Genomic DNA, 22,887 nt, shown 5'->3' with positions numbered 1-22,887 from the left:
TGGTGTCTGGACCTGATCCTTGAACAGCACAGCCCTCATTAACAGACTGGAGTCCTAGAGGACTTGGCCCACAGAGCTTTATTGGAGGGATCCACACAAAGGCTGTCCACTCACTTCCATAATTTCTTGATGGACATGTTTTTCTCACTGTCCTTCTGCATGACCTAGGGGTGGGGGAGAAAATGAATGTTAAGTTACGAACGCAAGCATGCCCTAGCCCACTGCCCCAGAGCCACCATCAGCAAAGGCACAAAGATGGAGGCCTATACCTTGGCTACTGCCATCTCAAAGTCCTCCTGAGTGACATGGACTCGCCGTTCTCGCAGGGCATACATGCCGGCTTCTGTGCACACGCCCTGAACAGGAAAAGGAAGTTGAGGCCCCACTGCTGTTCCCCTCATCTGTGGCCCTTGAGCCTAGAGCTTCCTGCCTCTGCCCTGTTTTTGGTGGGTACTCCAATTACCTTCACTTCAGCCCCTGATGCTCCTGGCATGAGCTCAGCAATTTTTCTCAGGTTGATCCCGCGGGTCAGGTTCATCTTCCGAGAATGAATCTTCAAAATGTCCAGCCGGGCCTGGAGATGGCAAGGAAAGGCCTGAGCCCCACACCCCATCCCTACCCCCACTGCCAGAGCCACTTTGCACAGTGCCCATCACAAACCTCCTCGTTGGGGGGTGGGAATTCAATTTTTCTGTCAATACGCCCTGGGCGAAGCAGCGCCGAGTCCAGGATATCAATCCTATTAGTAGCCATGATAACCTGAGCAGAGAAAGCGGGTGAGGATCAGCTAAGCTCTTCCTCAACCTGCATGGCACCCAGGCCTTCCCTGGGCCCATCCCAAGGCTGCTACCACCTTACCTTGATGTTCTTGGTGGCCTCAAAGCCATCCAGCTGGTTGAGCAACTCCAGCATTGTGCGCTGCACTTCACTGTCCCCCCCAGAACCCCCCTCCAGCCGCGAGGAGCCGATGGAGTCGATTTCGTCCATGAAGATGATAGATGGAGCATGTTCCCGTGCCATGACAAACAACTCCCTCACCATTCTTGCCCCTGTGTGGAGGCCGAGCTGGTGTTAGGGAGCTTATTAGCTCCCTAACCCCCTACCTCTTGCTTCTCACGTTACTGGCCATGGTTACCTTCCCCTATGAATTTCTGTACCAATTCAGAGCCAGAGACACGAATAAAGGTACAGTCCGTATGATGAGCCACAGCTCGGGCCAACAGCGTCTTCCCAGTGCCTGGAGGTCCATACAGCAGCACTCCCTACAGGGGAACAGCAGCACTCAGGACAGAAAGCTATACCCCCATCTCATTCAGTGAACATTTACCGAGTGCTGAGTGCTGGATCCCTTGCTAGATGTTAGGGATACCAAAAAAAAAAAAAAAAAAAAGAACATCAAGGAGCTGTTCTGGAGCTTATATCCAAAACCCACCTCACTGCCCTAGAACACTTCCCCCGCCACTCTTCAGGGGGAGGGCCAGCCCAAGAAGGATGCAGCCTATCCTGGTGCCTCCCCGACCCCTGCAGTAGGGCTGGCTGGGGCAGGAGTAGTAAAGTACAACTTGGCCCTCCTGGAGAAGCCCTGCTCCTCACCTTGGGCTGAGCAATGCCCAGTGCTTCGAAGAGCTCAGGATGCTTAACAGGCAGCTCGATCACTTCTTTGATCTCCTTGATCTGTTTGTCCAGTCCACCAATCATCTCATAAGTCGAATCTGGTACTTTCTCTACCATCATCAGTGACACTAATGGGTCTACCTTGTTGGGCAGGATCTTGTGCAGAGTGTAGCTGTCATTCCTTAGAGCCACCCGGCAATTGGGTGTCACCTGGGTGACGGGGGTGAGTTTCAGAAGTGGTACAATAAGAAATAAGAGCTGACCCCACCACCACCTCACCTGCTACACTCACGTCATTGATGTCAATGTTTTTGTCCACGTCTACAACAAATTTGCCTTCAGGATGTACCTAAAGAAAGAAGAGCTCATGATCTTCCTTGACAGCCACCAAATCACTAACCCTACCCAGGAAGACCTTCGAGAATCCCACAATACCTTGACAGAACACAGAACCCTGTCTCCCAAGGCTACACACAAAGGGGTGGGAATCCAGTGCAGACTGAGCTGGTTGGTCCCTGGGGTCATGCTGCTTTTACCTTGACCAACACTTTCTTCTTATCCATGGCCCGGACTACTTCCCCCACATAGGAGCCCTGTTCCTGCAGCAGCTGTAGCTCCTCCCGCAATAGGCGAACTAGATGGCAAGCAGACACAGTGGTCACCTAGCTACTCCCCTGGAGTCTCCAGGACCCAATTCTACATGCATGAGCTAAGCATCATTCTTAAGTTATTAAAGGAAGACCAAAGATAAAAATTCATGTATTTAAGGAGGCTACAATGGGGCTCGGGAAAAAGAGATGCATGTGAAACTACTAGATGACAGGGAGAAAACAGTAAGCACTGCTGTGAAGACACTGTGCAGGGAGGTTAGGAGAGACCTCAGACAAACTGCCCACATGCGGCTTCCCATCTTTCCCCACTCACCTTTAGCATTTAGTTCATTCCTCTGTGCCTGCAGCCTCCGGAGGTTTTGGCTCTTATCATTCACAATCAGCTGTGGCAGACAAGAGACAAATTCCATTACTCAAGGGCAGGAGACAGGAGGAGGTAGGATCTTGGCCAAGACCTCACAGGTCAGAATGAGCTGAGGGAAGGGCACAGGGCACCTGTGTGTTGTTTCAGATTCTCCAGTATGATTCTAATGACCCTGCCCTGTCCTCCAAGAGTCCCTCTGGAGCTTACGGCAGCCATCAAAGAAGGCTGCTTGTCCAATTCTGGTCTAGGAATAACAGAATCTAATGGAGAAAAGTTACAGCTGGCTCATGTAACACCAAATTTCTCACAGGAAGGCAACATCACCTAGTGGAAAGAGTGTTAGGTGAGAAGTCTGAGTTCTAGCCCAGCTGCTGTCAATCAAAAGCAAGGTAAAGCTCAGGCAATCTATTTTAAAAAATCTAGATCTGTTACCAAATGGCACATGGGTATAGCATCAGCTGCCCTGCTCCTTTTCAGGACTACTGAAGTGAACGAATAAGAACACATGAAAAAGCATTCAAAAATGGTTAACTAAACATAATACCTGCAAATACACTTGGAATTCAGAATTGTTCTTTGTGGCTTTCCCCCATCCAATTTATATTACAGATGACACTTGAACAACGCAGGGGATTAGGACGAAATTGAAAATCCATGGACTTGTCCAAAGTTAAAATACTAACAGCCTACTGTAACATAACACTGTTAACACTAACAGCCTACTGTTTATGTTGTTGGTAATGCTTACTACTGGAAGCCCTACCTACTACTGAGAGTCACACCTTACTGCTGGAAGCCTTACTGGTAAACATAAACATTTCATTAACAACATAAACGGTCCTTTCTCTATGGTTTAGCGCTTTAGGCTAGCGTTCTAGGTTGCCCAATTTCTTTCATTCAGTCTCTATGGAATTAGCATTATCCAGATGCCTCAATGATGCCTTTCCTCACATTCTCACTTCACCCTCACCCAACCTCTTGGTGATAAATTTCATCTCCTGAGCTTGTTTCCCTTTCATAAGAATCCTTTTCATTCGGGCTTCTTCCAAAAGGGTTGACCTTTGGCTAGAGGTACCTTTTCTGTTAAGATTTGACTCTTGAAAATGTTTAACAAACTGTGAACACTATGACCCTCAAAGGGGTGGGACTGGAGGAGAACAAGAGATTGCTTACTTCTGATACACACACCCTACTAGCTAAGAAACAAACAAGAAAGGAGAAGCAGCAACTTCTTCCACTGCACTCCCAGTGGAATTAGATGTTGTGGAAGTCCGTTTCCATCCCGCATCATCCCGCTTCCTAGCTCTCTCTGAAGTCCGTCCTCACCTGGAGTTCTTCAATCTTGGACAGATAATATTGGCGGAGTCCGCTGCCTGCCTTCCCCTCCTCCAGTTCCATCTGAAGACACAGAGTGAGTCTTAAACGACAGGTTAAACATCCGAGGGGATAAAGCCACTTGCAGGGCACTTTGAATAAGGTTTGACACCAGGTAGCTTTGCGTAGTAAAAAAAAGTTTGGACTTCGGAGGCTCAGCATCTGGGTTCTAATCCCTCCCTCCCTTGGAACCCTCCATTTTCCCACGACTAAAATAAAAAAATGGGAACGCCGCCTACCTTGTACGACTTTTAGGAGGACCGAGAGGCGATATGATATACACGGGGGCGCTTTGCACTGCGTGAAGCGCTCTACAAGCCCGAGGTGTCGTTACTGCCGACGGAGCAAGCGGAACGGAGCCGAAGGACTGGCGTCCCGTCTCCTGCGACCCGTGGGCCGGCCGTTCCCGCGCCCATCGCTCCCCTCACTCACTCCGCTTCTACCGCGTATTCCTCTCCCAGCCTTGCCCTGACTCACCGAGGGCGGCGCTGACACAGCAGATCCAGTCGCAGGCAGCGTCCAGCCTGGACTACTCCAGCCACCTCCGACCCACCCGACCCTCCTGCCCCGGCCCGCTCTCCACTTAGATCACGCTCGCTCCGCACCCAGCCCCGTAACCTGCCGGGCCGCCACTGCAGCCGCCATACCTGCTCTGGCCCGTCAAGCGCCATCTTCTCTCTTCAGCAGAGACTGCCGGCATCCGAGTCGCCTTTGCGCGCAGGCGCGGAAGCGGAGGCTTGTGACCTGAAGACCAGGCAGAGAAGAGTTCCGGGTCAATGGGCGGGGTGCGCGGCCAGACCACACTAACTAAGGGGACCATGATGGGAGGGGCGGCTACGAGAGTTCAGGGGCTTTGGAGGGGGAAGAGGAAGGAGCAGAACTCCTCAATGTTGCCTCATTGAAACTCTGTTTGTAGTTCTTGTAATATGCCTTCCTAGTCTCAACTTTCAACTTACAAAATCCGAGGACAGAGTACCGAGAACAATCTATGGCCACACTCAAAATGGCGGAAAACCGCGCGCCAGGGACGCAGGGGACGCAAGCGGAAGCGGAAGTACGTTTGCTGCATACATGTGCAGTTCCGAGTGTGGAGAAAGCGGCCGTGGGTCTAGGTAGAGTGTGCGGAGAGGGGAGTGGAGTGGAATTGCTGCGGGAAGTGGGAAACTGAAAGGGGAATCTGGTGATCCGGAAAGAGACGTCCTCAACTTCTACTTTTTCCCCAGATTGAGCGATACTCCCCCATTCCACCATGGGCAAGAAGGGCAAAGTTGGCAAGAGCCGACGGGACAAGTTTTATCACTTGGCGAAGGAGACGGGTGAGTCCAGATTCGCTCAGTCTGCGTGCGAGCGAGCGAGCGATCTCTGCCCGGTTCGCCTGCTCTTTCTGACCATTGTGTACCTCTCCTGCAGAAGGGGTAGTGGGTTGCGAGGCTGGAGAAATCCTGCTGGTGATGGTGAAGCCCTCTGCGCACTTGGTTGTTTTGTCCAGGTTACCGTTCCCGATCTGCTTTCAAGCTGATCCAGCTCAATCGCCGCTTTCAGTTCCTGCAGAAAGCCCGAGCCTTGCTGGACCTGTGTGCTGCGCCAGGGGGATGGTTCGTAACACTTGCCACAGGTTGCTCCTGGTGGCCTCTTTCTGTGTTCTGAGCTGCGATGGTTTCCAGTTTCATTGCGGGAGAGGAATCCCGAATCCCGGTCCCCTTGGAGGCCGTTTCCTTTCTTGACTGCAGGGAAAGGACTTGGAATACGTGCCTATGATATGTTCTGGCCAGTGCACGTAACACCAGGGATGAGAGGTCAGTTGCCAAGAGGGGGACAAGGATGGCTGTAGGTTTTTAAATTCCTATTCCTTTTATAGGCTGCAGGTAGCTGCCAAGTTTATGCCTGTATCCAGCCTTATTGTGGGTGAGTAACGGACAGCTCTCCTTGATATTTTAAGGGGTCGGTGTATAAAGTACTTTGTCCTGTATTTCTCTCCTCCCTGCTTGAGGCAATACTTTAGAATACTCTGACCTGATTTATTCCAGGAGTGGACCTGGTTCCAATCAAGCCTCTCCCCAATGTGGTGACTCTCCAGGAGGACATCACAACAGAACGTTGTAGGCAGGTAATAGGAGTCTCTCTCTTCCTTCCCCCTTTATACGGAAACATCCACATCCCTGAAATCCTCTAAAGGCAATTTTTTTTCTATTTACCATGCTTTGAGCACATTCTTGCCTGACATTTGTACAAGACCCATGGTATTCGTAGTGCCCACTCCAACCTTTATTTAGAGTCAGGGATAAAGGTGTTTGGAATTGGGAGAAGGGCAGAGATCTTTAGTGAAGTTTTTTCCTGTGAACTCACTGTCAGACTGTAAGCTCCATGAAGGTAGAGACATACTGTTTTTGTTTACTATTGTTATCTCCTGTGCCTGGTAGAGCATTTGGCCCATAATGGGCACTCAACAAATAACGGGATGGACAAATGGTTGAACCAGGGCCATTCCTGTGTTTGTGTTTCCATAGTTCCTTTTCTTTTTAGGCCCTGAGGAAGGAGCTGAAGACCTGGAAGGTTGATGTTGTGCTCAATGATGGGGCCCCCAATGTGGGGGCTAGCTGGGTCCATGATGCCTACTCACAAGGTACACGGAGTGTGGTGTTTGGAGATCAGGCGATGGTGGAGTTGGGTGCATGCCCTCCTGGGCTGCAGTGCCTCAACTAATTGTCTCTATCCTACAGCCCATTTGACACTGATGGCTCTGCGTTTGGCTTGTGACTTTTTGGCCCGGGGTGGCTGCTTCATCACAAAGGTTTTCCGTTCTCGTGACTATCAGCCTCTGCTATGGATCTTTCAGCAGCTGTTCCGCCGTGTCCAGGCCACCAAGCCCCAAGCCTCTCGCCACGAATCTGCAGAGATCTTTGTAGTCTGCCAAGGTGGGCATCATTTCCTTTCTCTTGATCCAGCCTCCCAACTCCCAAAGCACACTTTTTAATATATCCTGTCATTTTTAGGATTCCTGGCCCCTGACAAGGTTGACAGTAAATTTTTCGACCCCAAATTTGCCTTCAAGGAGGTTGAACTTCAGGCTAAGACTGTTACTGAATTGGTGACTAAGAAGAAGCCAAAGGTGTGTTTTGGAGAATGGGGCCACCCTTGGGTCCTGGAACTCTGGAGAGGTTGGGCCTGGTGGGTCCTACAGATACCCAGAAGGGACTGCCCAACCTTCTCTCTTTTTCTCCCTAAGGCTGAAGGCTATGCTGAGGGCGACCTCACTCTTTATCACCGTACCTCAGTCACTGACTTCCTCCGAGCTGCCAACCCTGTCGACTTCCTGTCTAAGGCCAGCGAAGTGAGTCTCCAGCCTTGAGGGACATGAGGTAGCCCCGGAAACATGGCCTGAGAATCTCCCGACACCTTTCCTTCCTCCCAAACAGATCATGGTAGATGATGAAGAGTTGGCACAGCATCCAGCTACCACTGAAGATATACGGGTGTGCTGTCAGGACATCAGAGTGTTGGGGCGCAAGGAGCTCAGGTATGCAGCAGGGTGGGCATGGGGGCCAGGAGCTCTGGAGGCGGGAAAGGCCATGATGTTAGATCTCTGGGAAGAGGATATTGCTGTGCTAAAGGTTTGGGGTAGGGGCCTGAGCCTTTTGGTTTATGTAGCTGAAACCTGAAAAGGTGGATAGTGAGCCTAAAACAGAAGGGGGCGGGGACAAAGAGGGAGATGGCAAGATCAGTAATAGTATCTCTGGGGCAGGTTGCTACTAAACTGGAGAACAAAACTTCGGCGATATGTGGCCAAGAAGCTGAAAGAACAAGCAAAGGCACTGGACATCAGGTGAGGAGGGAACGCAGCCAGGCAGGTGTGGATGGGGTGTCCAGGGAAAGAGTCCAGGAAAATAACCCAACTCCTGGGACTGTTTTGCCAGCCTCAGCTCTGGAGAGGAAGATGAAGGTGATGAGGAGGACTCAACAGCTGGGATCACAAAGCAGCCCTCTAAGGAGGAGGAGGAGGAGGAACAACTGAACCAGACCCTGGCAGAAATGAAGGCCCAGGAGGTGGCGGAATTGAAGAGGTGAGAGGAGCTGGGGTGGAGCTTGGAGTCCACCAATGCAGGGATCCTCTGTGTGAAGATGGGAGAAGAAAATGCAAGGCATGGATAGAAACTCTTTGGAGCTGGGCCAGTTTTACTCCCTGAATCCACACCCTCAGGAAGAAAAAGAAGCTGCTGCGTGAGCAGAGAAAGCAGCGGGAGCGTGTGGAGCTGAAGATGGATCTGCCTGGGGTTTCCATTGCAGACGAGGGGGAGACTGGCATGTTCTCCTTGCGCACCATCCGGGGTCACCAGGTGAGGTGGCATTGGGGGTGCAGGCTTAGGAGACATAAGAATCTGTTTGGGTGTTTGGAGGTTGGGGGTGTTGCATGTCTTTTTAAGTTGCTGAATGATAGGCTGTGGTTGCTGTCTTCACCACAGGGTGCCTTGGTGAGTCTAAAGTCACAAAGAAACATAAACCTAAAAGGATGAAGTTAGGTAGATAGATGACTGTGATAGATTATTCTTGAAGAACTAGAACATCAGAAAAGAACTTATAATGGATGCTGCCAGGTTACTTGAGTTACAAGCACAGAGGAAGAGAGGGTCTCCCTTAGAGGGGAACAGCATTCTTCAGTTCATTGAGACCAAGTGAGCACTCACATTAGGCTGCTTCCACTCAATACTGAAGAACATGTTTTTCCTGACAAAATCAGGGTCACAAACAAAATGAACTTCTGTGGTTTATATGTGGAAGTGTCATAATCAAGTCATCTTTGTTGTACAGGAGGCAGGAGAGCATGGTGGCCCTAGAGCAGACACAGGCTCAGGTTTCCTTCCCAGCTCTACTACCTGGAGCTGTGTGAAGTGACTGAGCTGACTACCACTTATGCTTGCTGCCTCCCACTTATCCTTGCTGCCTCAGTTTCCTCATCTGTAAAACAATAATAGAACCTACCTACTAGAGTTTTTGTGAGGAACAAAAAAAGATAGGTGTAATCCCTCATATGTGATAAACACTCAAGAAATAGTAGTTGGGGTTTTTCCTTTGAGACAAGATCTTGTTTTGTCACCCAGGCTGGAGTGCAGTGGTGCCATCATGACTCACTGCAGCCTCAAACTCCTGGCATCAAGCAATCCTCCTGCCTCAGCCTCCCACAGTGCTGGGATTACAGGTGTGAGCCATCATACCCAGCCTAGTATCTCTGCATGAGGAAAATAAAAGGTTCTGACAATTGGTTTAAGTGGGACAGTTCTGTTGGATGTATGTTGGCTGGGCCCCTTTTATTCAGTGGAGACAGACTGCGTAGATGGTATTCTCAGGAGGTGATTGAGATGCCATCTGAGGATAATTTTTAAAGGAAAACCAGTGTTGTAGAGTATGTTAAGATTTGGTGCTATATGGGCTGTAGGGTACCTTCCCATAAGACCCATTTGTGATACCACTGAGACAAGACAGCTCAGTGGGATGGATCAGTAACATAGCCTAGAACGGGATGTTGTAAACAGGCCATTCACTACCCTGGATCTGAGCTTTCCCGTCTGTGAAAGGATAATGGATTTGCCAGTGTTCTTCCTAGTGTTGCTGAGCATAGACTGAGGTGAGAGACACAGAAAAAAAAACAGTATATTTCCTTTTAAATAGTTCACCTTTGTTTCTGTTACACTTCAGTTATTAGAGGAAGTAACACAAGGGGATATGAGTGCAGCAGACACATTTCTGTCCGATCTGCCGAGGGATGACATCTATGTGTCAGATGTTGAGGACGACGGTGATGACACATCTGCAGATAGTGACCTGGATCCAGAGGAGCTGGCAGGAGTCAGGGGACATCAGGATCTAAGGGACCAAAAGCGGTAAGGGGCACGTGTGCGCGCCAGAGGGAATGCTGCCACTCTGAGGCAGCGTTGGGGTGGGTACTGCCAGAGCCTAAGTAGGGGAGCAAGGGCACCAGCCATTCTGGGTCTCTGAGCCCCCTACTTTCCTTTGGGTCTACAGTGTGCGATTTACTGAAGTAGAAGATGATAAAGAGGAGGAGGAGGAGGAGGAGAATCCACTGCTGGTACCACTGGAGGAAAAGGCAATACTGCAGGAAGAACAAGCCAACTTGTGGTTCTCAAAGGTAAGGAGAGGCAGGGGGCAAGACTGCCAGATGAGTCTTCCCTTGGGAGAAGGGCAGCTGATGTTCTCCCATCACAGGGCAGCTTTGTTGGGATTGAGGATGATGCAGATGAGGCCCTTGAGATCAGTCAGGCCCAGCTATTGTTTGAGAGCCGGCGCAAGGGACAGCAGCAGCAGCCACAGCAGCTGCCACAGACACTGCCTTCCTGTTTGAAGACTGAGATAATGTCTCCCCTGTGTCGAGATGAAGCCCCTAAGGGAACAGAGGCTTCTTTGGGGACAGAAGCTGCCACTGGTCCTGAAGGGGAAGAAGAGGATGGCATCTCAGACAGTGATAGCAGTAGTAGCAGTGAGGATGAAGAGAGGTGAGTGGTTGCAGCTGAGAGAAGGGATGGAAAGGAAGCAGTGGCTTGAACCATTTCTCTAAATTGGGGGTTCTCAATCTTGGCTGCAGATGGGGAGGGTTAAAAATACTGTACTGACGATCCTGATTTAACTGGACTGGGGTACAGCCTGCGTGGCAGGATTTTTGCAAATTCCGTGGAAGTGCGATCTTAGTACAGAGTGGTGGAATCACTGAGTCCTCCCCTCTTCACAGCCGGGAACTCCTCCGTGGTAAGAAGCAAAGTCGTGGGCCTAAGTCAGATGATAACGGGTTTGAGATAGTGCCTATCGAGGACCCAGGTGAGAGCTCTGTATACAGTGGAATGAGAAAAAACCACTGGACGTGTCAGTATTGGGAATTGAGCTTTGACCTTTCTCCTTCCCTCTCTAGCAAAACATCGGATACTGGACCCTGAAGGCCTTGCTCTAGGTGCTGTTATTGCCTCTTCCAAAAAGGCCAAGAGAGATCTCATAGATAATTCCTTCAACCGGTAAAGGGGCCAGAAACTCATCAAGAGTGACCAGGGTCTGGTGGGTAAATGGGTTTTTTCTTTTTTTTGAGATGGAGTCTCGCTCTGTCACCCAGGCTGCAGTGCAACGGCGCAATCTTTACTCACTGCAGCCTCTGCCTTCCAGGTTCAAGTGATTCTCCTGCCTCAGCCTCCTGAGTAGTTGGGATTACAGGCGCCCACCACCATGCCCAGCTAATTTTTGTATTTTTAGTAGAGACAGGGTTTCGCCATGTTGGCCAGGCTGGTCTCAAACTCCTGACCTCAGGTGATCTGCCCGCCTCAGCCTCCCAAAGTGCAGGGATTAGAGGCGTGAGCCACTGCGCCCGGTCCAGTAATTTCTTTAGAAAGCCTGGAATGTTGGATATTGGACAGATGTTCCTTTCCACTCAGGTACACATTTAATGAGGATGAGGGGGAGCTTCCAGAGTGGTTTGTGCAAGAGGAAAAGCAGCACCGAATACGACAGTTGCCTATTGGTAAGAAGGAGGTGGAGCATTACCGGAAACGCTGGCGGGAAATCAATGCCCGTCCCATCAAGAAGGTGGCTGAGGCTAAGGCTAGAAAGAAAAGGAGGGTAAGTGATGGGGCCTCCAGAGATTGGGGGGGGTCGGGGATGGGGAAGAGGTCACCTGACAGGTTCCTTCTGCAGATGCTGAAGAGGCTGGAGCAGACCAGGAAGAAGGCAGAAGCCGTGGTGAACACAGTGGACATCTCAGAACGAGAGAAAGTGGCACAGCTGAGAAGGTAATGGGAGGACACCACAAAGGTACACAGGGCTAAAAGTGCAGCAGAAAGCAAGCCTCTAACCTGTTCTCTTCCCCCTGTAGTCTCTACAAGAAGGCTGGGTTTGGCAAGGAGAAACACCATGTCACCTATGTTGTAGCCAAAAAAGGTGTGGGCCGCAAAGTGCGCCGGCCAGCTGGAGTCAGAGGTCATTTCAAGGTGGTGGACTCAAGGATGAAGAAGGACCAAAGAGCACAGCAACGTAAGGAACAAAAGAAAAAACACAAACGGAAGTAAGCAGAGCTGCCAGGCTCACCAGGAGAGCACGGGGACTAGGAGGAAGGGTGTGGCGTGGCTCAGCCCAGCCCCTGCTCACATCACAGCTGTCTGAAGAACAGTGAGGCGGGGTGCCTAGAACTCCCGTGGTGGTCTTCAGCAGAGAGGACGATGTCCTCCTGCTTGCCTGAAGGAAGGTCTCCCATGAAAGCACTGCTGAACTGTGTTGACAGACCCACGACCCTTTTTTTAAACTGTTAAGGGGAAGTTCAGTGTTGGAGCGACACTCGATGTAGTCTACACCTGGACATGTGGGCCCCTTAAGCCTTCCCCCATTCTATTCCTGAATAAAACCAGGATAATGGAAGAGTTGTCTTTTCTGACAGTTTTAATAAGCACTTCCCTACATCTGAGTACGCACACTGTGGGCGGCACTATTCTAAGATGTACCAACTCATAGTGAGACAGAAATGACAAACGATCCACAGGTCCCAGTAGTAAAACATTTACTAGAGAGCAAGCAGAAAGGAATGCACATCTTAAAGAAACCTTCACAAAGTCACAAAAGTCAAAGTTTGTATATTTCTTTTCCTTTTATAAACAACATAGAACAAAAATCATCAAAATCATTTCAGCAAAAGACTTTTCTATCATTGGGGCAAGTTAAAAAAAATACAATGAAATAGAAGAAGAAGACACTTTAAAAGCTCTTGTTGGGTTTTTTGTTTAATTTTAAATTTAGCAACACCATCTCAGACCTGGAGCAATCCTAGAACAGTTACCAGGATCACCTTTTCCCTTCAATCCTTGTGGCTTCTGGGAATCTTCAGAGCCTGGGTCTGGAAGGTGTTTCCTACATGTCTCAGGGCTGGACGCAAACATGGCTGGGGACCTGAGCATCAACTCCCATTTAGAATCAGACATCTCCCTTCCCTGCAAATGTCTACAACTACCAAATTGCTCCCCAACAGTTAGTTCAATGGATTGAGTTTGCAGAAGCCAACTCCTAAAAAGGGGACTGCCTGGCCATACAACTAAGAAAAAGAAGTCGATTTACAGATGTTTATAAGGTGACACCTTAGTAAAAAATATAAGCTACGTATAATATAAACCTAGAGTGAGTTTTGTGCCCTAGAAGGCCCTTTATCCCAAGATAACCTCAACTTACCCTCATGACAACTCACCTAGAGGCAAAGGAAGCTTCCCAGCTCTACTTCCAAGGACCAAAGCAGCTTCCCAAGAAAACATCCGAAAATTCCTTCTGATGAAGGGGTAATGTCTCCAAGCTCCAGCTCTCCACTAAGGGCAGGGGGTCCTTACACTTTGGACCCCAACCCAGCCCTGAGACACCTAGTTACTGAAATCTTTCTAAAAATTAAGGACAACTGATTTCACGCTTCAGCACATCCCCTCTAACTGTCCCATCGACTTTTCTTGCGTTTAGGCGGCTCTGGGACAGCAAAGCCATCAGCTGTCTTATCTGTCTTGCTGTCCACCTTGTCCATCTTGCTGCTGTCCACTTTGGGTTCCATCTTGGGCTCCATCTTGCTCTCACGATTACAAGCTTCTTTCCTGCTTTCCCCATTCCGACCGTCATTTGCACCCCGGTTCTCCCCATGCCGGCCTGCGCTTCCTCCATGTCTGTTCTCTCCATGCCGATGGCCATCAGTGTGACGGCTGCTGCTTTCTGGGTGGCGGTATCCATCTCCATGGCGACCACCATCTCCATGACGTGGGCTATCGCTATGCCGATTGCCAGTCTCTCCGTGACTGTGACGGCTGCTGCCCCGGTTCTCATATCTCTCTCTTTTCCCGTTGCCGCCCCCAGTCCCTTCTCGGCTGTTATTCCCTGAAGCTGTGTTGTTGACTCCCTGGGCTCCAGCAGATGGGTAGGTCACAGGGGCACCACTGATGTTGCCAGTATTGCCAAAGCCTGGAATGCCCTTGGTGGCACTGGCAACAGGGCTGTCAGGACTGTTATGGCCCTGTTGTGCTGAGTTAGTTGGAACAGAATTCAAGCTCCCTGCGCTAGTCCACCCACTTGCCCCAGCAGCAGAGCTTCCAGCCTTCTGATTACTTAAACTGGCTGCAACAAAGTGACTCTTGTACTGTGACTGAAAGAGAAAGAGACATCAGGAGTAGGTAAAATAGCAAATTCAAGAAACTTGAATATACAACTTGGCAAATGATGAGGTTTACAGAAACACTATGCTATCTTGGCACTGTGACTTTAGTGTCCTGCTGGCCCCACAGTATGGTCCCTTTTTTTCTTGTGCTATAAAGGAAAACTTGTGGATCTCTGTGGAGAGATGGACCCCCAGTGTTCTGAAATGTACTTTTATAGCCTGATTGGCTAGAATAAAGCATCTGTGTATTTAGCACATTTATCTGTTATTTACCATTCAAAACCAAAAAGTTCTGAAAACTTAAAAAAAATTTTTACACTGAAATTTAAGTTTGACAGCAAAACCTGCCTTAAACTCATTCTGTTGATTCACCTTAGTGTGACTATCAGTACATTTTGCTTCAGAAGTGAGTTGGAGGTGGGCGCCTGGGAGGTGGGCAATACTGCAGGCTGTTGGGAAGGGAGGGAACACACACCCTGCTGCAGGACAACAATCCCAGGCCCTGAGTGTGACTCAAGTAGACCAGCACAAGGGGTTCTCTAGATCAATTTGCATGTCCAAGTAAGCTACTGTTAGGTTTATATTCAAAATCCAAGCAGCGTGAAGACCCTAAATCTAGCATCAAGCCTGTAAGCCCAGCTACAACCAGGAAAACTAAGCCCCTCTTGTCATTGCCCAAGAGTTACTGCTGAAAGTGCTTTTAATGAAATGCTTATTTCAGACCTGGAAAGCTGCTTTCATTGCCGTTAGTCGATCTCCCATAGCTCCTGTGGAAGGCTTGTAGGCCTCATAATTGCTCATTACATTGTTATTTCCTCGGTCCTAAAAAAAATAAACACAACTATGAGGATGAAAAAATAAGCAGGAAAGCTCACTGCCATAGACCAGCCCTCATTATAATGAAAACCCTTGAAGCGGGAGCTGCGAAGGAACTGGATACTTTTAGAAGGCTACTTCTGCTTTGTGAGAAAAGACAGTGACAATCATTTAAAAATGCTTATGCCTTCAACCCAGAAATTCTACTTCTTGGAATTAACCCTATTAAACAGAAATGCAATCAGATTATGCCCAAAGTTGATCATGTATTATTTACATACACACATCCAATTAAGTAAGTAAAAATTATGTTAAAGATGAAAAGGCTCTGAATAGCATATTGTGTGACTGCTAAGGCCCTGAATCAAGACCATGAAGGGTCTGAATTTCAGCTTAAATGCTTGTCAGTGTAACTTTAGGTGTCTCAATGTTGTTATCTGTACTAACTTCCATTTGGTTGTGAGGATTAACTGAGCTAAAATATCAGATTGCTTGGAATGGTCCTGGCACATATAAAGTGCTCAATAAATATTAGCTATTATTATGCATAATCATTATTATAATAATGTGGGAACAGAGTATGTAATTATCAAAGATGCCAAGCTTAACTCTAATGCTCCAGAAAAGTATACTGGCAGCTTTCTTCCCTGGCTTAGGAATCAAACTGACAAAAAACAGGTAGTTAAGAAAGGCCACCAAAAGGGTACTTTTGTTACCTGGCTTGTGAGAAAAACTAGCTCCCAACTTGGAAATTCCTGATCCATTCCGGAGTTTAATGACAAGATATGGCTAGACTTTATAGTGACCCTATGGCAACATTTCCCTAACAGCAGGCTTTAGGCCAGTGTTGAAGGGCTGTAAAAGCAGACTGCTGGGCCCCAACTCCAGAGTTTCTATTCACAAGGTCGGGGGTGGGGGATGAGTTTGCATGTGCTGTTGGTCCAGGGACCACAGTGTGACATCACTGCTAATCTAGAATAATTTCCTGAGCAAGCCTAGTCAACCAAGTACACAAAGATGCTTCTTCAATAGAAAGTTACCATAAGAATGAGCACTGAATTGACTCAAATCAGATTAAATACAAATTCCCTTCTAGACAGGGTTTTAAACTCACTGAGGCTTTCCTGGGCAGATGAGAATATTCCTAATGACATTCAGGACATGAGACCAACCCTAAAGACACTACTGTAGTCTAGACTCACCATGTTCTCAGAGCCCAGGCCAGGCCGCTCCCTATAGCCTAGGCCTCCTCCACCAATGTTCAGCTTTTTTCCTTTCCCTCCTTTGAATCGAGATTTCCGAAACCAGGCATTCTGCATTGAACAAAATTCAAGGTTAACTCAAGGAAGGGAGAAAAGACCAGAGGAAGAGGATGAGGACAAAGAGGAAATTAAGTGGGAAGGGGGAACTCTTTGCTTAACTTTCAGCCAGCACATTTACGCTAAGGGAGGAACTGTTCACAGGGACCACAGATTAGTTTCTCCTTGGTAGCATAATCCACCAAATTTGAAAAGCGGCTGAGTTCCTTATCTAAGGCTTCCTATAGTGCTCCCTCCCTCAGGCTCTCCTGGAAGGGAAGTTGTTCAGAAAAGCTTCAAACACAAAGAGTCACTTTGGCTACTTCTAACTTCCTTGAGGAAAATGAGATTATTTTTTATTTCTCAAACCATATACTATTGGACATAAACATGTGGAGCTTAAAGAAATGGTGTGTTCAGAAGCAAAGGAAAAACGCTATGTGAAGTGAGGCTTATCAGAACTGACTATAGGGGCAGACTCCCAGAAAGGATGGTAGCCACACAACTGAAGATTTACCCACCGAGCCTAAAAGTTTTCATTGAATTTGACCACTGCCACGATACTACTCATCATATTTACTCATATTCTCTTAAGAATACAGGGTGGTGGCTCACACCTGTGAATCCCAGCACTTTGGGAGCCAAGGCGGGCGGATCACTGGAGGCCAGGAGTCAAGACCAGCCTGACCAACATGGTGAAACCCCGTCCCTACTAAAAATACAAAAATTAGCCAGGCATGGTGGCACATGCCTCTAATCCCAGCTGCTCGGGAAGCTGAGGCAGGAGAACTGTTTGAACCGGAGAGGCAGAGGTTGCAGTGAGCTGAGACTGCGCCACTGCACTCCAGTCTGGGTGATAGAGTGTGACTCCATCTCAGAAAAAAGCGGGGAGAAAAAAAAAAAAAAAAAAAAGCAAATATCTCTGGGAAGGTTAAAGCTTTATCTGACAATCAAATATTACCAGCAAAATAAAGTGCTTGAGAGGTAGGGCAGCAGGCTTGGGCAAAGTTCTGAGCACAGAAAGTCTGAGGTACAAAAAGAAATGGAAGAAAATGCCAAAGACAAAATCTGTCCTGTTTAAAAGGTCATTTAGGACTGGCTCTCTGTGCTCAGGAGCAGGGGAGGAAACATTATTCTCTTCTCTCTTGCAGTTCAGGTCCTTTACTCCTAGGACCAGAAACTCGGGCACTGCCACACTGCAGCTGAGTTGTACCAGTTATGTGAGCTGGCCTAGGCATTTGACAAACTCTTAACAGTTTCTGCTCTCAAAGTGTTCCAAACCCATTTGTAATTTGGGGACAGCATGGATTCAGATGACTCTAGGTTTGATTTGTTAGAATGCCTCACTTAGCTTTAGACTGGGAGCACACCTGGAAGATGGCAATCAGTGTGGTCAAAGGTCTAAGATCTCAGACTGCTAGGAATAGTTAAGAGGCACTATATAAGCCGGGCATGGTGGCTCACACATGTAATCCTAACACTTTGGGAGGCCCAGGCCAAGGCGGGAGGATCACCAGATGTCAGGAGTTCCAGACCAGCCTGACCAACATGGCAAAACCCCATCTCTATTAAAAATACAAAAATTGGCCAGGCATGGTGGTGGGCGCCTGTAATCCCAACTATTTGGGAGGCTAAGGCAGAAGAATCGCTTGAACCCGGGAGGCGGAGGTTGCAGTGAGCTGAGATTGCGCCATCGCACTCCAGCCTGGGCGACAGAGCGAGATTCTGTCTCAAAAAAAAAAAAGGGGGGGGGGGCGGGCACTATACTATACACATATTGTTTCAAAGACATCACACATTTTTAGCCCCCCAGAAGAAAAGTTTTATGGGAGAAGAGCAGTAAGAACAGTAACCATCTTTGAGATTAAATTTACTCGTAAGTGTGCTATGGGGTGAAATTACAGGGACAGATTTTAGTACAAAGGAATAGCTTTTCAAAACAGATGTTGTTGAAAGAAGGAGAAGACCAGATAAGACTAGATGAATTTCAGTATCTCACAATTCCTATCTGTACCTCATAAGCCCCACATCCTCCCTGCCACCCAACTTTCTTGTCAAGTTTTTATGTTATCTGCTCCAGGACTGCTAAAATGTCTTGGTCTTACAACTAGGAGCAACTGAAAGTGTGCCCAGTCCCTCACCTGCATTGCCAGATCTAGGAGTTCCTTAGAAACGTGTTGATTGGCTCCTTCTAAGTTCCGGACCAGGTCACCAGCAAAATTGCTGTCCTTGGGAGTGAGCAGGGTATAGGCCACACCTTTCTCACCCGCTCTTCCCGTGCGGCCAATCCTATGCGTGTGAGTATCAATGTCTCGTGCCACATCATAGTTAATGACAGTCTTAATTGAAGGAATGTCCAGACCACGGGCTGAAATAAAAAGCAACCACATTCTTTTATTCTTCATCTGTAGTCAAAAGATCAAAGTAACCAGAAATGCTAGTGCTCTAAGAAGCCACATTTCCTTTATCTAGGCGAAGTGCATGGGTTTGGTGAGCTGAGATACAGGCATGTTAAGTCACCACCATAGATTCCATGATGTTAGGCCTTCTAGTGTAAGGAACTTTTGTTTTTTATTTTTTTGAGATGGAGTCTCACTCTGTTGCCAGAGTGGAGTGCGGTGCCATGATCTCAGTTCACCGCAACCTCTGACTCCCTGGTTCAAGCGATTCTCCTGCCTCAGCTTCCCAAGCAGCTGGGATTATAGGCACATGCCACCACACCCAGCTAATTTTTGTATTTTTAGTAGAGACGGGGTTTCACCATGTTGGCCAGGATGGTCTCGGTCTCCTGAACTCAGGTGATCTGCCTGCCTCCGCCTCCCAAAGTGCTGGGATTACAGGTGTGAGCCACTGCGTCCGACCAGGACTTTTATCTTTTGCGTCAAGAATCTGCCATGCCCTCTTCTCTTGCACTGGGAATATATTTTTAAAATGTGTCATGAAGCTGAGAAGTTCTCTCCTTTCTGGGAATATCAGTGTTTAAGGGTAGTTATTAAAACTTGACAGAACAAAGCAGAAATAATATTCCAAAAACTGTTCTCATCCTGAGTGAAGTTGCCCAACTAAGCTGTGTATAGTAGATCAATGTAAGATATCTACTATATTCTGACATACAATAAGGGCATTCATTGCCTTTTTTCCCCCAGTGACTTCTAGCTGCAGGGATTCTTTTTTTTTTTTTTTCTTGAGACGGATTCTTGCTCTGTCGCTCAGGCTGGAGTATAGTGGCCGGATCTCAGCTCACTGCAAGCTCCACCTCCCGGGTTTAGGCCATTCTCCTGCCTCAGCCTCCTGAGTAGCTGGGACTACAGGCACCTGTCACCTCACCCGGCTACTTTTTTCTATTTTTTAGTAGAGACGAGGTTTCACCGTGTTAGCCAGGATGGTCTCGATCTCCTGACCTCGTGATCCACCCGTCTCGGCCTCCCAAAATGCTGGCATTACAGGCTTGAGCCACCGCGCCCAGCCGCTGCAGGGATTCTTTGATCAGAGAGAGACACTAAGTGAAAAGTGGTGTCTAGAGCTCCAGACTGTGATCCCTGTGCTGAACTGCTGCTTCCTTGGGGGTTTGGGAGGGGATGGCCAGTCAGGCCAATAGTCTTTCCATCAGCCTGCTCAGATATTACACGTCTTATACAGTAAGACAGAGTACCCTTATAGCCTAGGAACTTAATGTTGTTGAAAAATTCATACTCTACCTGCAACATCTGTGGCCACCAGGACTGGGATGTCCTTTTTCTTAAAGTCTGAAATGACCTTGTTTCTCTCACTCTGATCCATATCCCCATGGAGCAGCCCAAGATTATGACCCTCCTGTTTAAGGTTATTCGCTAGCTCTTCAGCATTGGCTTTTTTAGTAACAAAGAGGAGGACACTCCCTGAAGAGGTAAACTCTACCAGACGCCGGGTAAGCCAGTTCCATTTACTAGGTCCAGAATGGAGAATCTCCACAATCTGTGTCACATCTTCATTTGCCTGAGAAGGAAGAAATGAAACAGATGATTGTGACATTGGAGTCACAGGCCACCTAAACAAGGACTAGCATTGTATTTTCCACCTGCATTGAGAAGACCTTCAACAATCCAGTTCTCCTTGGGCCTTCCTTCAGCAAGTCAAGTGCAGCTCAAAACTCACCTCTCCTTTTCAATCACCTTGCTCTCCGCCTGGTGTACATACCTAATTTGTATGCCCCACTACTTTCTAGAGCTTTCCTTAACAATAGCCATGGCAAGCAACTGAAGGATTCTTAAGCAGCCATAACTGAATTCCAAGTCCCAATTCAGAGAAATTTTCCACATAGTGCATATGTACAGGTAAGAAATGAAACCTGATTTTTGCCAGGCCTTTCAGGTCACCCTTTGCCTCCTGTGTAGGCCCCTCCCACAATAATTAAAACGTCAGTTCCAACCTAACACACTGTAGTATGCTTCCAGGCAGATCTTTTTGTCTCTTTGAAGCCTTTTTAAAACAATTATAAAGTTTTGAGACATTCAGTAAAACAAACAGAAAAGCAAAATGAACAAAATCAACTCGTACCCATCACCTAGCTTCAATGATTCTCAATATTTTGCCAGTCCCCTTTCATGTATCCCCACAACTTGCAAAATACCAAATCTCAAGCATGTTGCATCTATAAACATAACATCTTTTTTTATCTCAATAGTGAGAAATTAATTCTGTGTTCCATAATATGAGAAATAAACACATTAAGGTCCCATCCAGCCCTGTTTAGGGTTACCTCTCCAATATCTCCCTGCACCACTCGAATAGGGTCGATCAGGATGTCTCTGGCCAACTTTTCAATCTTTTTCCGAAAAGTTGCACTAAATAAGAGAGCTACAAGATAAGATAAATTCTGTTAGAGAAACAGTATGATATCTTTATGAATACCCATTAAGCTTCTTTGGCATTCAAGATTATTCAGTTTTTTTACATAAGCTCACCTGAGCTTTAAATTTAGTTTAAAAATTGATTCACTAGAGAAAGATTTGCTCTTATTCTATTTTTATTACATTTTTAGTTAAGACAAGTTGTCAGCATGGTTCAGAAAGACTCTTGATTTCAAATCAGCAGATCTGTACTGTTCATTGCTTCTACCCGCTGATAAAACTGTATAATTTTGGGCAGCTTATTTAATTTCTGAGGCTTGCTTTTATCATCTATAAAAAGGAACAAGTTATATCTAGTGCTAAGATCCTGTCCAGCTCAGATAAACTCATTACCTCCCTCGTTACGGTTCTCACCAGTACACACATGATCATTTTTACTTCCATAACTCTGAGTGCTTATAAAATAAATAAGTGTCCTTTTTAGTACAAATTTGGTTTAACGAAGGTGCTTCATACATACTCTGCCTGTCAGGACGAACATGACTTGCTATGGATCGAACTTGGTACTCTGGAAGAAGCAGAACAATAAAATTAATATTATAACCTGAAATACAGTTTGGGAAGCCTGGAAAAAGCCATTTTAGTAAAAGTATTCACAAGAAGTTGTAAGAATTAAGAAAATTAGAAACCCCAGGCTGGGCGCAGTGGCTCATGCCTATAATCCTAGCACTCTGGGAGGCCGAAGCAGGCGGATCACCGGATCACTTAAGGTCAGGAGTTTGCAACCTGGTCAACGCAGCTCTCTCTACTAAAAATACCGGAAAAAACAAAAAAAACAAAAACTAGCCAGGTGTGGAGTAGGTGCCTATAATCCCAGCTACTCAGGAGGCTGAGGCAGGAGAATCGCTTGAAACTGGAAGGAGGAGGTTGTAGTGAGATCGCACCACTGCACTCCAGCCTGGGCAACAAGAGTGAAACTCTGTCTCAAAAAAAAAACGAAGCTCCTAGACATATCGTTCAGTATAAAAGTGAAAAATTTTCCCTCCATCCAACTGGGCTAGGTCTAGCAGTGTTCCAATCAGTAAAGACAGCTATGAGGATAGGAAAGCAAAGGGCCTCGAATCATCTGACATTCACCTACCCAAGTACACAGACCTTAACCTCTATGATCAAAGGCATATGAATAAAAATAAAGACAGAGAAAATATTTCCCTTATATACAAAGGCACTTTGAAATTTCCTCAACCCAATAAAACCTAACATACTTTTCCAGAGAAAACTCGTAAAAATGTTCATCTTAGCTATATTTCTAGTCTAACCCCATCCAGGAGTATTTTTAGCTTCTCTCATGCTGAAAAACTATTCTAGAAAGACATGGGGAAAAAACTAATATCACGAGGATGGGGAAAGAAGAAACTGGTATTCAAGGCATACCAAATCCCATGTCAAACATTCGATCTGCTTCATCAAACACAAGGTAAGAGACTCTTTGAAGATTGGTAGCTTTCTTTTTCACATGATCAATCAGTCGACCCTATGAGATCCACAAAATGAACAGTAAGTATAAAGGCATTCACAGGGACTTTCTAAGCATTTGCACTCCTGGCAAAAAAGTGCTAATTCTCTAGTCTCAGACTGTAATAGATAATGGTCCAACAGCCATGTATCTTATGCACTACTTAGCTCAAAAGAACGGAAATTTTGAAAACTCAGTTGGCTTCTTCATTTACACTGTGATTTAAATTCTGTGGGAAAGTGGCCAGAAGCATGTTTTGAGGCATTCTAAAGTAACCTGATTTAAAGCATAATGACAGGCTTC

At 47.1% G+C, this 22,887-nt stretch overlaps 3 protein-coding genes across 10 annotated transcripts in view; 1 reads left to right on the top strand and 2 right to left on the bottom strand.

Annotated features, from left to right (window-relative positions):
- Positions 1–59: 59 nt before the first annotated feature.
- On the bottom strand, positions 60–4,962 carry PSMC5 (proteasome 26S subunit, ATPase 5). 4 transcript variants are annotated; one of them, XM_021928407.2, is made up of 13 exons: positions 4,920–4,962; positions 4,611–4,707; positions 3,916–3,987; positions 2,539–2,608; positions 2,151–2,248; positions 1,907–1,963; positions 1,594–1,824; positions 1,136–1,262; positions 859–1,049; positions 661–759; positions 464–574; positions 270–356; positions 60–164 (listed from the first exon to the last, which is right to left on the bottom strand). In XM_021928407.2, the coding sequence occupies exons 2-13, from the start codon at positions 4,632–4,634 to the stop codon at positions 111–113; spliced, it is 1,221 nt and encodes a 406-aa protein (XP_021784099.1). In that variant the 5' UTR covers positions 4,635–4,707; positions 4,920–4,962; the 3' UTR covers positions 60–110. The 4 variants fall into 4 exon arrangements, with proteins under 4 accessions (XP_021784099.1, XP_021784100.1, XP_021784101.1 ...); XM_021928408.1 differs by lacking the exon at positions 4,920–4,962 and adding an exon at positions 4,203–4,296 and having other exon boundaries at positions 4,611–4,658; XM_021928409.1 differs by lacking the exon at positions 4,920–4,962 and adding an exon at positions 4,203–4,274 and having other exon boundaries at positions 4,611–4,658.
- On the top strand, positions 4,454–12,366 carry FTSJ3 (FtsJ RNA 2'-O-methyltransferase 3). 3 transcript variants are annotated; one of them, XM_003913273.4, is made up of 21 exons: positions 4,454–5,075; positions 5,187–5,279; positions 5,453–5,558; positions 5,822–5,868; positions 5,991–6,070; positions 6,487–6,586; positions 6,684–6,878; positions 6,957–7,072; positions 7,190–7,294; positions 7,380–7,480; positions 7,706–7,786; positions 7,878–8,024; positions 8,162–8,297; positions 9,655–9,839; positions 9,982–10,105; positions 10,183–10,469; positions 10,703–10,788; positions 10,880–10,979; positions 11,391–11,574; positions 11,650–11,744; positions 11,828–12,366. In XM_003913273.4, exons 2-21 carry the CDS (start codon positions 5,213–5,215, stop codon positions 12,018–12,020), a joined length of 2,535 nt encoding a protein of 844 aa, XP_003913322.1. In that variant the 5' UTR covers positions 4,454–5,075; positions 5,187–5,212; the 3' UTR covers positions 12,021–12,366. The 3 variants fall into 3 exon arrangements, with proteins under 3 accessions (XP_003913322.1, XP_021784095.1, XP_021784097.1); XM_021928403.2 differs by having other exon boundaries at positions 4,917–5,017; XM_021928405.2 differs by lacking the exons at positions 11,650–11,744; positions 11,828–12,366 and having other exon boundaries at positions 4,988–5,075; positions 10,880–11,019; positions 11,391–11,506.
- A 122-nt stretch (positions 12,367–12,488) lies between these two features.
- DDX42 (DEAD-box helicase 42) overlaps positions 12,489–22,887 on the bottom strand; it is a 47,198-nt gene continuing 36,799 nt past the window's right edge. For 2 of the 3 annotated variants that reach the window (XM_031657675.1, XM_003913274.3), the window contains 8 exons: positions 22,503–22,602; positions 21,589–21,636; positions 20,978–21,075; positions 19,938–20,214; positions 18,381–18,607; positions 16,144–16,254; positions 14,849–14,947; positions 12,489–14,113 (listed from right to left, as the gene is read on the bottom strand). In XM_031657675.1, coding sequence (XP_031513535.1) covers positions 13,412–14,113; positions 14,849–14,947; positions 16,144–16,254; positions 18,381–18,607; positions 19,938–20,214; positions 20,978–21,075; positions 21,589–21,636; positions 22,503–22,602 — 1,662 coding nt within the window. In that variant the 3' untranslated portion in view covers positions 12,489–13,411. The remainder of the gene's footprint in view (positions 14,114–14,848; positions 14,948–16,143; positions 16,255–18,380; positions 18,608–19,937; positions 20,215–20,977; positions 21,076–21,588; positions 21,637–22,502; positions 22,603–22,887) is intronic. The other variant, XM_017950865.1, reaches the window with a different exon arrangement.

The sequence above is a fragment of the Papio anubis genome, chromosome 17 (genome assembly GCF_008728515.1).
Source record: "Papio anubis isolate 15944 chromosome 17, Panubis1.0, whole genome shotgun sequence".
Taxonomy (NCBI): domain Eukaryota; kingdom Metazoa; phylum Chordata; class Mammalia; order Primates; family Cercopithecidae; genus Papio; species Papio anubis.
The sequence above is the reverse complement of the archived record's forward strand: the minus strand, read 5'-3'. Positions and strand labels throughout refer to the sequence as shown.